Below are 16592 nucleotides of genomic sequence, written 5' to 3' on the forward strand. Positions count from 1 at the left end.
AAATGACTCTGAGCGAGCTCCAGGAGCTGGAGATGGACAGGGAGGCCTGGAGTGCAGTGTCCACGGGGTCGCAAAGAGTCGGACACGACGGGGTGACTGAACCGAGCTGAACCCTCCCGGCACCTGGATGTGTCCCAACCCAGAAACTCACGTTGTTAGAGAGTTTTCATAGAGCTTAATCTGCAGCACCCCTCTTGGCTTCCCAGGAGCTCAGTGGGCAGGGCTGAGCACTCCAGTCCTCTACCATTGGGCCTTTCTGGTGACCAACTCCATCCTGAGGCCATCCAGGGGCCCCAACCCAAACCACTCATTAGCATAAATCCAGGTGTTATCAAAAAAGGCCTCCTTATGAAGAAGAAAAGACACTCCCTATCACTCAGAAAATTCCAAGGATTTTAGGAGCTCTGTGTCAGGGATGGGGACAAAAACCAAATTCATTTTTTATTACATCATGGGGAGGAAGGGCCAAGCAGAACACCCAAGGGAAAGGCCTCCAACCTTGCTAAAACTATCCCCAAGGGGATTGAAATTAACGTCATCATGAAAGACTCGAAAACACAGAGGTGATGATTCTCTGGACTCAGCCCTGCCGACACCTTGATATAAGACTTCTGCCGCCCAGAACCGCGAGAGAATAAACGCTGCCGTTTGAAGTCCCGGCGTCTGTGGAGCCCGGCTATAGCAGCAACAGGGAACTAACACACTCCCCTGTCCTGTGCACTTATTTCACTGTGTGTCCACAGGCTGGGCGTGAAGACCAGGGGGAGACTGTGACAAGCTTAAGCAGACTGGGACGAGTCTAAGACATCCACAGGCTTTCTGGATGCTGTGCGTTTGTGGAGCAAACCACCACGTCCTCTGTGCCCAGCGTGCAGCTAGTCACCCGCCTGGTGGCTTGTTTCCCCTTCGATGCTGACTAATCTGAGAACCCGGAAGCCTTCTGCTCTCCCTTGGCAGGGCTGTCCGCATACCCTGCCTCTGTCACAGCCTGGCCCCTTGGGCACTTGACAGCCGGCAGCTGATACCCTGCTCTGCGCCCCTGCATCGGCTGTATCGTGCTTATCGGGCCCAGTTATTAGGAAGTGGCAAGGGCACCAGATGCCACGGTGAGACATGCGTCAGAGGCTGGGAGGTGAGCCTCAGGCAAGTCCAGGTGCTGATATTTCCAGGGTCCCGTGATCTGGAACGTGGCGGTCAGCCCTCGCCCCAGAGTGAAAAGTGAGTCGCCGTAACTCGTGCTGCCCACTCGAAAAACGGGGCGCCGTGCTTGGTAAGTCATTTTGGAACTTTGTTTTTCTCGGCCATGCTCGGTGGCATGCAGGACCTCAGCTTCCCAAGCTGTGCCCCCTGCCATGGAAGTGTGGAGCCCTCCTGGACTGCCGGGTAATTCCCGTGGTGGGCCATCTTGGATTTTGGAGGCAACATGTACTATTTGACCACGTTTCCCAACCTGTTTACTGAGTGACACGAGGGCTTCCAGGCTCGAGTGGGGCCAGATCAAGAGGAGTGAGAGCTCTTGCTTGAGGCCAGGCCACCCTGCCATTTGGGACCCACAACCCATTGGGGCTGGTGCTTCTGAGATGCCAGAGAAGAGGGGGTTCTGGGGAAAGCCTCCAGCAGCCCTAACAGGGGAACTGCTGGACCCCGAGGTGGCGGGTACGACATCGTGGCCTCGGTAGCCACAGGCGGCTCCTGGCTGAGCTGCTGGCCCCGGGAGATGAGACCACGGGTTGGGAGGTGAGCCTGAGCCACCCTGGTGCCCTACTGATACTCCGTCCACACAAACGGAAAGTTAAACCCGCCCCATGCACCCCCGTCTTGGACTGAGGACAGAGGACGTGAGGCCGGGCCCCGCCGGGCCCAGGGGCCTTGAGTGTCTGCTGGACATGGAGGCCGCTGCTGCAGCTGCTCCATCCGGGTGTGGGTAAGCCTCATGCAGTGACCCTCGGATGGGTGAACAGAGGAGAAGGGGACAAGCTGGCATGGGGTGTCAGTGGGCAGCTGGCTCCACGGTGCACAGCCCTGCTCGGTGAAGCCCCGGAGGACCACGGCCAAGCCACCTTCAGAGCGGTCACAAGGGCCGCCTGGAGCACGGCTGCCTGGTTCACGAGATGTGGCCCCCAGGGGGAGTGGGGGTGGCCCACAGGGCGGCGGCTGGGGCGTGGAGAGCTGGGCAGGGCTCTTCTAAGGAGGCTCTTGAAAGGGGCAGAGCGTGACGACGCCTGTGTCCCACGGAGATGTTCCCAGAAGCCTCTGCTGCCCAGGGGATGCTTGAAAATCAGAATGACAGGAAGGCCCTGTCTGCGGGGCCTGACGCTCCTCACCAGGACCCCGCGGCCCTCACCCAGGGTGCTCCCAGCAGCAGGCACGGTGGCCGCAGGCTCTGCACCGGGCTGGCTCCCCAGACCCCTCCAGCCACCTCACTGCCGGGCGCCCGTTTCACCAGCAGGGCACCCCTCACCCTGCCCTGCCCCCACCCCCGCCCACACCTCTGTCAACAGGCCCCTCATGCTGCTTCTGTGTCTGAATCCACAGGGTAAGCTGTTTTCTGCAGCAACCCTCTCCCTGGCTCTCCCACGGACCAAGCCCATCTCTCATCCGTGGGTGCCTGCTGCTCTAAGAGGCCTCTAGCCCTTGGAAATACCAGGAGGGTGGCACTGTATCCTGCGTTCGGCCACCTTCAGGGAGGATAAACCCAACCCCTATGGATGGAGCTCTAGGATGACGAGGCGGGGACCCTGCTGCAGCTCTCTCTGGGGGCAGGGGCCTCGCCACTGAGCAGACCCCCCAACTCATGTCTGGTTACGTGTCCCTCTGCCCGCTCTCCCCTCACCCTGACACTCACGATTGCTTGAGGGATGGGCTGTTGTACACGTGTTCTGAGGCTGCTGCAGCAAAGATCTGCAGACCAGGGTTCCTAAAACCACAGGAGCTTATTCTCTCAGGCTCCGGAGGCCAGAAGTCCAGCATCCAGGTGTGGCCACACCGTGCTCCCTTTGAAGGTCTGCGGGAGGGGCCTCCAGCTTCTGGGTGCTGTCAGTCTGGCCTTCCAGGGCTCGAAGCCGCAGCCCCTCGAAGTCTGTCCCTGTAGTCATGCGGCCTTCTTCCCTGGGGGTCTGTCTCCACGCTTCCCTCTTTTGAGAACACCAGCGTCCTGGACTGAGGCCCACCCCAAGGATCTCTTGGTGACTTGATGACGCGGTCCCAATCGCAGGTATGGGATGAGGACACGGCATCTGGGGAAACACATCCGGCCCCTAACGGCTCTGGATGAAGGGATCCACTCTAGCTTATTTACGCACGTGCGGATTTATAAGGAGCTGTGAGAGGGCTCGCGGATCTGGCTCAGCTTCCAGGAACAGTGCCCAGAATCCCTGCCAGGACTGGTCTGGCTACGGGCTCTGCTACCCCCACCATGCCCAAGCTGCTGGGGCACCAGGAGGTGGACACCACCCCCGGCCCTAGAGACAAGTTGCCTCTGCCAGGACCAGTGCAGCAAAACCGCTGCCCCAGCAGCCCGCTGGGGTCCTGGAGCCGCTGCCCCCTCCCGGGTCAAGCTGGACATCTGCCCCTAGTGGTGAGGGGAGGCTGGGCAATGCAATCCTTCTGGATTCCAAGCCAGAGGGACAAGATTCACAATGTGGGAACCACCCAACTGCAGAGATGATATTCAAAAGATGCTGGGAGGCAGCAGTGCCTGGCGTCCCTGCAGTCACACCTCCACCCTCGTCTCCCTTCTCTCTTCTGCTATAAACACTGGAAACGCTTCGTGCCCACCCCGCCAGGTCCGCCGTAGTAGGTCACGTGGGACATAGTTCTGACCAGTGAGATGTCACTGAAGACTACCGGGGAGCTTCTGGGGAGCTTGTTTCTATGAAGAAGAGAGGTAGACATGCCTTTCACTATTCTTTCTGCTCTTTGTCGAGCCTGGACCATGGATGTGGCGTCTAGAGCTGTGGCAACTCTCTGTGAGCACGAGGGAAGCCGAACATGATTGCAGAGATTCTGGTCTGACATGACTGGGCTGCTGCGCAGACTTGCCTGCCTCCAAGACTCTTGTTATGGGAGGAAAATAAACCCCTTTTTTGGTCCAAACCACTGCACTTTTCATAATTACTGCATTTGAAACCAAGTGAAAGTGAAAGTGAAGTCGCTCAGTCGTGTCCGACTCTTTGTGACCCCATGGACTGTAGCCTACCAGGCTCCTCCGTCCATGGGATTTTTCATGCAAGAGTATGGAGTGGGGTGCCATTTCCTTCTCCAGGGGATCTTCCCCACCCAGGGATTGAACCCAGGTCTCCTGCATTGTAGGCAGACGCGTTACCATCTGAGCCACCAGGGAACTTGAAACCAAAAGTGCTTCTAACTGATATACCAGCCATGCATTCATCTAACTGGCCATTCATGTAGCTTTGAAAATTAGTAAAGCAAAGCTCACTCAAATGGAACTAAGAGGCCAGAAGGAGGAGCTCTCACACACGTACTGCTCAGTACAGGTACCCCATCAACACGACTCAGACAGGAAGATGGGTCCCTCATCCCCAGCAGGAAGTGACATTGTTTTATTATCAGGAGGAGGAAGAAAGATTTTTTCCTTGCCTGGCAACAGCTCACTCAATAAGAGGCAGTCACAATTTGGCCAATGAAAACCCACTATACTCTGATCTCCTAGTTTCCGTCAACACTTTGTGTTTATAACAGCCCCGCCCAACTTCTTTTCTCCTCCATAAAAGAGTTTCCTCTCTTTGGCTTTGCCACAATTTCATATGGTTTGCCATAGTTGCGAGTCTAGAATTTCAATCCTTTACGGCTCCAGAATAAACTTGCTTTGCTGGTAAAAATAACTTTCATTATTTTTGGTTAACAGGTCCAACTGTCCATCCATCTCCCTAGTGTCAACTACAAACGGGCCCTTGCCAAGAGCAATCTCTTAAGTGTTAGTCGCTCAGTCATGCCCGACTCTTTGCGACCCCATGGTCTGCAGCTCACCAGGTTCCTCCGTCCATGAGATTTTCCAGGCAATGATACTGGAGTGGGGTGCCATTTCCTTCTCCAGGGGATCTTCCCAACCCAGGGATCGAACCCAGGTCTCCTGCACTGCAGGCAGATTCTTTACCAGCTGAGCTGCAAGGGAAGCCCCACTAACACTTAACAACCAGGGTGTCTGCCATCTGGGAACGGCACCTACTGCAGTCCTCTCACCTGGAAAATCCCATGGACGGAGGAGCCTGGTGGGCTGCAGTCCATGGAGCTGCAAAGAGTCGGACACGACTGAGCAGTTTCTGTGGAGACTGAACCCTGTGTGGCTGCACATCCCCACCCCACCCCCCGGGAGAATTCAGGGTGGAGAGAGGCACTCTGTGCTCCAGGGAAACTGGTGGAACAGGTCTTTAGATAGATAGATATTTTCAGGAACTGATTCTATGATCCCAACCCTTGCACTTCTTATCTAGAAAATCACTAAATCCCTTCACGGTGACATCAGCTCCTCCTGACTAGCAGAAAACCTTTGTAAAGCAAGCACTTGATTGCGCTGAACTCCCCCTTTGCTGAAGTCTTATACACTGACCTTCCTCCCGCTGCCTCTTTGGAGCAGTCTCTCAGCTGTCTCCGGGAGAGGCGCTGTCTCCTGGACTGCGGTCTGCACTTTGCCCCCAAGAAAAACTTAACTCGCAATTCTCACCTTGTGCGTCTTTCAACACTGACTGTTCCAGGAAAAGTGTGCATGGATTTACAGTGGTTTTAAGGAAATGAGGGACAGTTTAACTTTACTTGGAGACTTGGAATAAAGCTGAGAGAAGGCATGGAAACCAACTGGAAGACAGAAGTGGGGATGGAAATGGAGTTATTCCAGCGAAGGCCTCTGCAGCAAGTTGTTTACTGTTGGAAGTAGGATTAGGGAAATGCAGTTTTGAAGGATTCCTAGATCTGCGCAAACCCAAGCTGTCCAGTGGGGACGCCACTTACACTATAGTCCTCTAAAGTAGTGGAGTTTTTTCTCCCAGAATTCACTTATCTTGGGCTTTGGAGATGGGTCAGAATTCCCCTCCACCCCCCTGCTGCCTCCAACGCTCCTCTGCGCCCTGGAGAGACACCCACCACACAGCTCCCTGCTGTCTGGCTCCATCGCCTTCTACCCAACCTCCTTGGTGAGCTCAGGGGCGAGCCTAGCTTTGGACAAAACCAAGATGTCTCCCCAAAGCCCATAAAGTCAGGCGGTGGAAGAGTTTCTGATTAGAGAGACTTGAAGCTGGAGGACATGCTGACTGCCTTGCTGAGGGTCAGTTCCGAGCTGCCCTGGCCTTGCGCCCCAGGGCTGAGCAAGGACCATCAGGACTGAAACTGTTTACCTTAGGGGGACTTGAACCCACGTGGCTGGGACTCAAACCCAGCCGAAACCCAGTCTGGGACTCTAACCCACTGACTCAACGGACATGAGTTTGAGAAGGCTCTGGGAGATGGTGAAGGACAGGGAAGCCTGGCGTGCTGCAGTCTGCGGGGTCTCAAAGAATCGGACATGACTAAACAACAGCAACCCAGGTGGCTGGGACTCAAACCCAGTCGAAACCCACAGTATCTGGTTTTGAGACCTAATAAAGCTCAGGTGTTTGATGTTTCATCACAGAAAGAATTCAGTGTGAGACAAAGTGATAAGATGTGGATGTCTTCAGTGAGAAACGCACTCCACAGAATGTGGGCCATCTTAGAAGGCAAGACTAGCAGCCACTAAGTGTGGCCTGGTTAGCTTTTATGGGCTGGGTAATTTCACAGGTTAATAAGTACGAGGATTATTCCAACTATTTGGGGGAAGGGGTGGAGATTTCCAGGAGTTGGGCCACCAACCGCTTTTTGGTCTTTTGATGGTGCCTTGGAAATGGATCTTCCCTGTAGCTCAGACAGTAAAGATCCTGCTGGCCACGAAGACCTGGGTTTGATCCCTGAGTCACGAAGCTCCTCTGGAAAAGCTAATGGCAATCCACCGCAGCATTCGCGCCTGAAGAATCCCACGGACAGAGGAGCCTGGCTGACTATACAGTTCGTGGGGTCTCGAGTCAGACCCGGCTGAGCGACTGACACTCCCCTGGAACCCTCACGGCCCCTCTGGGCGTGTCACCTGTGTGCGATCAGTCGCGTCCAACTCTGCAACCGCAGGGGCTGCAGCCCGCCAGGCCCCTCCGGTCATGGGAGTCTCCAGGCCAGAATCCTGGAGTGGGTTGCCATCCCCTCCTCCAGAGGATCTTCCCGACTCCGGGATCAAACCCAGGTCTCCCGCACGGCGGGCAGCTCCGTTACCCTCTGCGCACCACGGAAGCCTGGTGTGCCGCTGAGCTTGCCGACTGAGGGTGAATGTCCCGTCAGAGCTGACTCGTCTGCCATCTGGGCCCGTTTGACTCTAACAGGTTTAGGGTGCACCCTTGGGCGGTCAGCCTTTCCGGGGCTGCGCCCTCCTGCCTGGGGACCCTGCGGCCGCGCCTTGTTGGCAGGGTTGGCGCTGCACAGGGGAAGCCGGCGGGCCCACGGGGAGCGTGAAAGCTGAAGAGGGCAGGGTGGGCGCCCTGCAGTCACCCAGGGCCCGGGCGCCGCCCCGCCCCTCTCGGCCTCGCGTCTCTGCCCGCTCTCCCGCAGGGCGGCCGCGGCGCGCCGGCCGAGGTCATCTCCCACGCCTGCTCCGTCTCGCCTCCGGCGGGAAGCGACCCCGCGGGCGCTGATGGGCGCGGGGGGGGGGGGGGGGGGGGGCAAGGCCGGCCGGCGGACCGCCGAGCCTTCGTCCCCGCAGCCGCGCACACCGAGCGCGCAGGCCACACACCGCGGCTGGCGGCGCGGGGCAGTGTCCGCCGGCACCGCGTCACCCGGCGCCCAGCGAGCGCGGCCGGAACCCGAGGCCGCGCGGCTCGCGTTTCCGGGGGGCGCGGGGAGGCGACTTCCCGGAGCGACCGGCGCGTAGCCCCACGTGACGTGCGAGCGCGGGCGGGGCGGGGGCGCGCATGCGCGACCCGCGCGGCGCTTCCGGCTGGGCTGCCGGCGGGAGCGGAGGGCTGCGGACTCGCCCTGGGCTGCTCCGCGCGGTCCTCCTTTGGGCGAGCGGCCGCCCGGCTTCTGTCGCCGCCCGTCTGGCTGCAGAGCCTCCTGGGGAGGACGCGCGAGGAGCTGTCTCCTGTCAGCCTCCGCGGGCGGCGCAGGAGGACGGGCAGGGCGTCGGTAACAGAGGCCCGGGCCCGCGCCCGCCGCGTGAGCCGCTGCAGGGACCACCTTCCCCGCCAGGGACAGCCCCTGCCGGCGCGCCTGGGCCCTGGGCTGGGCCGCGGCGCCGGGCCTCAGAGGGGAAGGGCTCGGACGATGCTGGGAGACGAGACCCGGGAAGGGCGGAGGTGGGCGAGGGCGCCCCGGCGGGCGTTCTGAGCCGCGGGGGTCGCAGTGCGGAGCAGGCTGGCGCTCGGACCAGGGCGCCGGCTCTGCAGGGGGGCAGGGCCCCCGTGTGCTCGGCACACAGCTCCAGAACCCGCTGTGGGCCGCGGCGGGGCGGCAGAGGAAGGACCCGGGCGTGACCCCCAGGCGGCCGGCTTGACCAGCAGGCTCCCCGAAGCTCTCCTGTAGTGGGGGCGGACGGTGTGTGGCGGGGAAGTCCGGGTTTCACTTTGTGTTCCTGGAAGGCACTCAGATGTGTGGGTGTCGCCTGTGCGACCGGAAGGGAGCTGGCGACAGGCAGCATCGCGTTAAGAGGCCCCAGCAAGACCCTCCGCCACGGGGGCAAGGAGGAAAGGCCCTAGAGAGGTGGCATTGGAGCGTGGGGGCCGAGGAGAGGGGCGGAGAAAAGCCAGCGTGGTGTAGAAGGAAAACGAGGAGCTGCTGAGAAGTCAGAGCAGGCGACAGGGCGCGGGAGAGAACCTTCCTGGAGATGGCTGCAGAGCAAAGAGAACTCTCCCCCTTGAAAGAGAGGAGCTGATACTCGAGTTGGCATGAAAGATGGGCAAGCGGAAGAACCACCTGCCAAAGGACCCCCCAAAAGGCAGCTCTCCCAGCCAGAGATCGAAACGGACCTACTGAGTCCAGCGCAGAGCCGGGCGGCAGGGGCTTGGGGGAGCCGTGCAAGGGGACAGGCCCGGACGCACGTGGGAATTTGGGGGCGAAGGTGCAGGTGGACACTAACAGTGTTGCTCATCCGAATAATGAGAATGTCAGACCCTCAGTGTGGCCAGGTGCCAGTTAAAACGAAAGCATCGAACAAAGATAGGAAAGAACTGAAACGAAAGGCGCTAGAAAGAGCTGGGTGGATCCGGCAGCACCGGCGTGGAAATACCCCTGGGAAAGTGGGCGGGGGTGGGAGCGAGCACGCGAGGGAGGGAACCTCCCACCTGTAAGGAGAGAAGTGTAACAGACGAGAAACTTCCTGTAAACCCCAGAGTGTGCTACTGTGCTGGGCTGGCAAGGTGGCCGGGAAGCAGGTGCAGGGGTGAGGGTAGGGGCGACCCCCAGGAGGCATTTTGACCCCGACAGGATCACGGGCGCTTTCCCCCACTGGGGATGCACACCAAATACCTCCCGTGCAGAAGGACGCACGATCAAGGCTGACTAGCCAAGGCACTGCTTACAACAGCAAAAGTGGTAACCAGCCAGGTGTCCCTCTAGGGGACCAAATACCTGTCAGGACAGCCACACCAGGGACAGTGCAGCCCTCAACAACGGGGTCAAGAAATTTTCTCTGTGCTGACAGGAGAGGGTCTCCGCGGTCTGTCTGGTTTTTTTTTAAGTGAAAAAAAGCCACATGCAGAACGTGTATAGTATGCCACATTTTGGGGTGATGATGGGGAAAGAATATTTGTATTTATAAAAGGAAACATTGGATAATACACTAGAAGTGAATCATGGTGGAGGTAAAGATGGGGTATGGATGTGAGAGCTGTACCATAAAGAAAGCTGAGAATCAGATAATTGATGCTTTCAAACTGTGGTGCTGGAGAAGACTTGAGAGTCCCTTGGACCGCAAGGAGATCAAAGCAGTCAGTCCTAAAGGAAATCAGTCCTAAATATTCACTGGAAGGACTGATGCTGAAGCTCCAGTACTTTGGCCACCTCATGTGAAAGTGAAACTTGCTCAGTAGTATCTGACTTTGTGAGCCCATGGACTATACAGCCCATGGAATTCTCCAGGCCAGAATACTGGAGTGGGTAGCTGTTTCCTTCTCCAGGGGATCTTCCCAATCCAGGGATCAGAACCCAGGCCTCCCGCATCGCGGGCAGATTCTTTACCAGCTGAGCCACCAGGGAAGCCCGTGAATCCTGGAGAGAGTAGCTGAGCCCTTCTCCAGCGGATCTTCCCGACCCAGGAATCGAACCGGGCTCTCCTGCCTTGCAGGCGGATTCTTTACCAGCCGAGTTGGGCTGACTTACTGGAAAAGATCGTGATGCTGGGAAAGATTGAGGGCAGGAGGAGAAGGGGGTGACAGAGGATGAGATGGTTGGATGGCAGGCATCACCGACTCGACGGACATAAGTTTTAGCAAACTCTGGGAGATAGTGAAGGACAGGGAAGCCTGATGTGCTGCGATCCATGGGGTCACAAAGAGTCAGACACGGCTTACCAACTGAATAGCAACAAAGATGGGCTACAGAGCAGGCAGGGAATTTACGTCTGCGGGGCACTGCAATGTGTGTCTTTTAATGATAACGAAACACAATAGTTCGGGGGAAAAGGAAATAGAAGGTACAGAGAACTAACCAGTCATAAAAAGTGGAAGCAGGTGTGGGATAAGGAAGTTTTAATTAATGTTTGCTCTGGGAACAAATGATTGGTAAGGTGATTAAAAATTTAAAAGTCCTTCGCTTCCCACATACATGTGCAAAGTCACTTCAGTCGTGTCCAGCTCTTTCTACCCTGTGGACTGTAGCTCACCAGGCTCCTCTGTCCATGGGATTCTCCGGACAAGAATACTGGAGTGGGTTGCTGTTTTCTTCCCCAGGGGATCTTCCTGACCCAGGGATGGAACCCACGTCTCTCACGTCTCTTGCGTTGGCAGGCGGGCTCTACCAGTAGGGGCCCTGGGAAGAACCCCCCACTTCCCACCCCAGACACCAACTTTCAGCCCCATGAGTGATCCACATTCCCAAGTTAGCTAGTTGTTTGAGTATCCTTCCAGAGATTTTATACACATCCCAACAATGCTCCCGTGCACAGAAGGAGCCCTGTAGTTACACGGGGAGGGTGGCCCAGCGCCTCTGCACTTCCTAGGTTCACCTCACGGTGCAGAGATCACCCTGCCCCACACGGGGCGCCTCCACTCCGCGGCTGTGACGTATTCTGTCCACTGTGTGGGCCGGGGTGTCACTAACCTGGGCCCTGCCCCTGGACATCGAAGCCGTTTCCAGCGGCTTGCTGCATGAACAAGCTCTGATGAAGACTCTCACACGTCAGTCACTTGGCGCTCATGTGCACTTATCTGTAGGGCAGATTCCTAGAACGCCTGGGTCCAGCACTCGTGCCGTCGTGGCGTGGACAGCAGCTGTCAAGTGGCCTTCCACGACAGACCCAGGCCAGCCGGTGCCCTGGCCGTGCCAGGTGCCAGGGCCGCTGCCCACAGCTGCCCGGGGCAGGGTGGCACCAGGCTGTCAGCTTCGCCAGGCTGATGCAGAATGTCCCTGTGTATCGCGTTTTTTCTTTTTTTCCCGCTCTAAACATCTATTTCATGAAGTCTCATATGCAGTGGTGCAGTGAACTCCCTGCCCCATCACGAGTCTCAGCGACCCGTCCTTCCACTGTTCTCGTGTCCAGACCCCCAACTGCCCTTGTCTTCCCACAACTGTCTTGCAGTCTTAACAGCACGTGTGTGGAAAGACACAAAGCTTAATTTTAAATCTTGACAAACAACTGCACCCGCATGGCACACCCCCACGTGAAGCTGGAAATGTCCGTCCCCCGCACGTGCCTTTGTGTCCTGCCCGGCCTGCCCTCCTCTGCCTAGCGGCCGTCCTGCGGGTTCCCCCGGACAGCTCTGCCTGCCCTGGAGCTCCCTGCAGGCATGGCACACCCCATCCACCTCCTCCCCTGGGAACGGCGACGTCCACCCACAGCACGCCTCACTCGCCGGTTCCCTGTGGGTCTGTTTCACCTGTGGTGTGAGTGTGCAGCGGTCACATTCACTGATGTTCAGGCCATATCTAGTTTCCAAGGAAATATGGGAAAGCCACTGTGAACATTTTTTAAGGCCTTTAAACTTTTTAATACTCTGGCTGTGCCTCGAGGGCTGTGGAATCTTGGTTGCCCAACTAGGGATTAAAGCCCCGCGCCCGGCAGTGGTAGTGCCGAGCGCTGTCCTCCGGCCTGCCAGGGAAGCCCCAGTGTGAACCTCTGAGTCAGGTCCCTTTAACACACGTGTGTCAGCTCTCCCGGGCCACGCTCTGGAGCGGAATCACTTCCTCCAACGATGGGCGTATGTTGGCCTTAAGAAGCTCAGTCCCTCTTCCGTGCGGTGTGGGGGTGCTTTGGTTGCTCCACGTCTCCACCCACACTCGGTGGTGTCGGTCACCAACTCAGGACGGGGTGCGGTGATGGCTCACTGCGGTTTTGTGAGTTTCATGCTCTTCCATGCGCCTCTTGCCATTTCTGTGTGTGTCTTCCCTTGGGACGTGTCTAGTGACCCTCCAGCCACAAACACACACGTCTGGCTGGTTGCAGTGTTTGTTGTTCAAAGCTAGGTTCCTGCCCAGATTCTGCCTCACTCGACCTCCAGTGCCTTCCGATTGTCACTCTAAACATACCTTTTTTTTTTTTTGCCCGGCATTTTTCACTACTTTCCACGGGGGTTCAGTTCAGTTCAGTCGCTCAGTCGTGTCCGACTCTTCGCGACCCCATGAATCGCAGCACACCAGGCCTCCCTGTCCATCACCAACTCCTGGAGTTCACTCAGATTCACGTCCATCGACTCAGTGATGCCATCCAGCCATCTCATCCTCTGTCCTCCCCTTCTCCTCCTGCCCCCAATTCCTCCCAGCATCAGAGTCTTTTCCAATGAGTCAACTCTTCGCATGAGGTGGCCAAAGTACTGGAGTTTTAGCTTTAGCATCCTTCCTTCCAAAGAACCCAGGACTGATCTTTAGAATGGACTGGTTGGATCTCCTTGCAGTCCAAGGGACTCTCAAGAGTCTTCTCCAACACTGCAGTTCAAAAGCATCAATTCTTCTACACTCAGCCTTCTTCACAGTCCAACTCTCACATCCATACATGACCACAGGAAAAACCGTAGCCTTGACTAGACGGACCTTAGTTGGCAAAATAATGTCTCTGCTTTCTAATATGCTCTCTAGGTTGGTCATAACTTTTCTTCCAAGGAGTAAGCATCTTTTAATTTCATGGCTGCAATCACCATCTGCAGTGATTTTGGAGCCCCCCAAAATAAAGTCTGACACTGTTTCCACTGTTTCCCCATCTATTTCCCATGAAGTGATGGGACCGGATGCCATGATCTTTGTTTTCTGAATGTTGAGCTTTAAGCCAACTTTTCCGCTCTCCACTTTCACTTTCATCAAGAGGCTTTTTAGTTCCTCTTCACTTTCTGCCATAAGGGTGGTGTCATTTGCATATCTGAGGTTATTGATATTTCTCCTGGCAATCTTGATTCCAGCTTGTGTTTCTTCCAGTCCAGCATTTCTCATGATGTACTCTGCACATAAGTTAAATAAGCAGGGTGACAATATACAGCCTTGACGTACTCCTTTTCGTATTTGGAACCAGTCTGTTGTTCCATGTCCAGTTCTAACTGTTGCTTCCTGACCTGCATACAGATTTCTCAAGAGGCAGGTCAGGTGGTCTGGTATTCCCATCTCTCTCAGAATTTTCCACAGTTCCATGGGGGTAGGGAGTAGCATATTAAAAAGTAGACACATCACTTTGCCAGCAAAGGTCTGTCTAGTCCAAGCTATGGTTTTTCCAGTAGTCACATATGGATGTGAGAGTTGGGCTATAAAGAAAGCTGAGACCCGAATAATTAATGCTTTTGAGCTGTGGTGTTGGAGAAGACTCTTGAGAGTCCCTTGGACTGCAAGGAGATCCAACCAGTAAATTCTAAAGGAAATCAGTCCTGAATATTCATCGGAAGGACCGATGCTGAAGCTGAAACTCTAATACTTTGGCCACCTGTTGTGAAGAACTGACTCATTGGAAAAGACCCTGATGCTGGGGAAGATTGAAGGCAGGAGGAGAAGGGGACCACAGATGATGAGATGGTTGGATGGCATCATCGACTCAATGGACATGGGTTTGAGCAAGCTCCCGGAGTTGGTGATGGGCAGGGAGGCCTGGCGTGCTGCAGTCCATGGGGTGGCAGAGTTGGACACGGCTGAGCGACTGGACTGAGGGCCAGTCTAGCCATGCTCCCCCAGGGTTGCAGACTGTGAGGTTCGCTTGTATCTCTCTCTGTTATGAAGCGGGTGTGGAGGTCAGGCAGATGTTCACAAGTCCTGGAGCCATCAGCCCTGCCGCTTTGGAGGCCTCCACAGTGAAGGGAACATTTACAGCTGCCCAGGTTCCAGTTTTACCCCGGGGTTTGATCAAAGGAGAGGGCCAGTGGCTCAAGGCTTGGGCAGGGGCAGTGAATGAAGAGGGGGCAGGGGGAGGCGTGGTGAGGAGGCGACACGTTTGGTGGGTTCGTAACTGCAAGGCTGAACTGTGACTGCAGCTGGATCAGGTCAGGGGTGAGGGAAGGAGTTCTGGAGCAGATGCTCTTACTGGCAGTGATGGAGGCAGGGGTGGGGCTGAGGGGGCAGAGAAGAGGCCTGGGAGCCCAGGGCGGGGTGCTCGCTGCAGTTCCTGCACAGGATTGAGTCTTGGGGGCCTTGGCACCTGGAGGGGGAGATGGAGGCGGGGAGGTGGGCCGAGAGCCCAGAGGCGTGAGGAAGGGAGGGGCTTTACCTGGATGCCTGAGCCCCAAGCGGGCTAGAGTCTTGTGAGGAGTGATACGGAAACAGGTGCCTCCATTCCTGGCCGGCTGGTGGGGGCTGATGGGAGAAAAGGTCCGTCTGCGCCCCCTTCGAGGCAGCGGAACCCGTGTGGGCCACCCTGGGGCGGGGGAGTTTGAGGGCTGTGGCCCCTGGGGAGGGTGTGGGCAGAACAGGACGTGCCCAGAGCTGTGGCTCTGAGTGCCATGTAGCCTGCAGCCTATGGGCTGAAGGGCAAAACAGAAACACCAACAAACTTCACCTCTAAGAAGACTGCGGTGGCTCGTGGGATCTGAGTCTCCCCGCTCCTAGGCCAGGGTCCGCCAGCCTCCATGCCCTTCTGAAACACCAAAAGTATGGGCTGGACTGTGCCTCCAAATTCAGATCGTGCAGACCCTGACCCCAGAGCTCAAACGTCACTGCATTATGAGGCGGGGTCTCCAAAGAGGTGATGAAGGTGAACTGGGGTCCCAGGGTGGGCCCTTGTCCAGTCTGACTGGAGACCCTCTAAGAGGAGGTGAGGGCAGAGACAGGCACAGAGGGGTGCGCCCGTGAGGACACGGCGTCTCCACCCCATGGAGACAGGCCTCAGGGGGAGCCGGCCCTGTGCTCCTGGATCCAGGGTCCCAGGCTCCAGGGTGTGAGTGGTGACGCCTGTGGTCCAAGCCCCCTGCGGTGCATGTGAGGCCGGCGCTAGCCAAGCAGCAGTACCAGTGAAGACACACGCCAGGCTGCGGTTCATGATTTAGTGAGAAATACAGGGAATCCCCTGGCAATGCAGGGGTTAGGACTCTACAGTCTCACTGCCCAGAGCCCGAGTTCAGTCCCTGGTCAGGGAACTAAGATCCCACAAGCCACATGGCACAACCAAAAAACCAAAAACATACATATTTGGTCTTCGTTCCTGTCTCTGGCACAGAGCTCCCGAAACCCTCGGCATTTCCTGCGTGAAGAAACTCATCAAGCTGTCATCTGTTTCCTGTGAAGGAGGTGACTGGAGGCCCCTGAGGGTGGGGACAACTGCCAGGAGCACCACCACGGGTGACAGCCCCACCCCCGACCTCCTGGGGGCGGGGAGCCAGAGATGAAATCAATCATCCATGGTCAATGCACCCAGGCACAAAGCGGCCGTGAAGCCCCCACAGGACAGGGTTCGGGGCGTCCTGGCTGCTCTGGTCAGCCCACGGAGGTTCAGGGCAAATGGCTCAACCAGAGGGGGCTTGGAAGCTCACACCTGCCCCTACAGCTCGCCCCAGGAACCCTCTGGCTTATCCTGAATGATATCCTTTGTCTTTATAAGGCAAGGATGTAATTAACTGTTTTCCTGGGGCCGGGGGAGCCTCTGCTCCATAACCCAAGTGTTAGCGGTACAGGTGACAACCCGGGCTCGGGACCAGCATGAGTTGGGGGCAGAACTGTCTTGTGGGATTGAGCCCATAAACATGGGTCTGAGCTTTGTCTGGGTCGACAGTGTCAGGGTGGGGCTGAGCTGTAGGACACCCAGCTGGTGCTGGAGCACTGCTTGTAGGAGTGCTCAAGACACACATGTGCACACACACACGCACGCACATACACGCATGCACACGCACGCACACGCACACACACACGCACACACACACACACAGGCGCACACCTGTGTGTGCACACATGCACACCCAGGCAAC

The 16592-nt window shown here is 56.9% G+C and overlaps 1 protein-coding gene across 1 annotated transcript in view; it reads right to left on the reverse strand.

The window, feature by feature from the left end:
- Nucleotides 1-7254: 7254 nt before the first annotated feature.
- LOC120875677 (collagen alpha-1(I) chain-like) overlaps nucleotides 7255-16592 on the reverse strand; it is a 12338-nt gene continuing 3000 nt past the window's right edge. Inside the window, exon 5 of the mRNA XM_040257603.1 lies at nucleotides 7255-8589. Within this exon, the coding sequence (XP_040113537.1) occupies nucleotides 7255-8589 (1335 nt within the window). The remainder of the gene's footprint in view (nucleotides 8590-16592) is intronic.

Source organism: Oryx dammah, unplaced genomic scaffold (assembly GCF_014754425.2).
Source record: "Oryx dammah isolate SB20612 unplaced genomic scaffold, SCBI_Odam_1.1 HiC_scaffold_16, whole genome shotgun sequence".
In the NCBI taxonomy this organism is placed as follows: Eukaryota; Metazoa; Chordata; class Mammalia; order Artiodactyla; family Bovidae; genus Oryx; species Oryx dammah.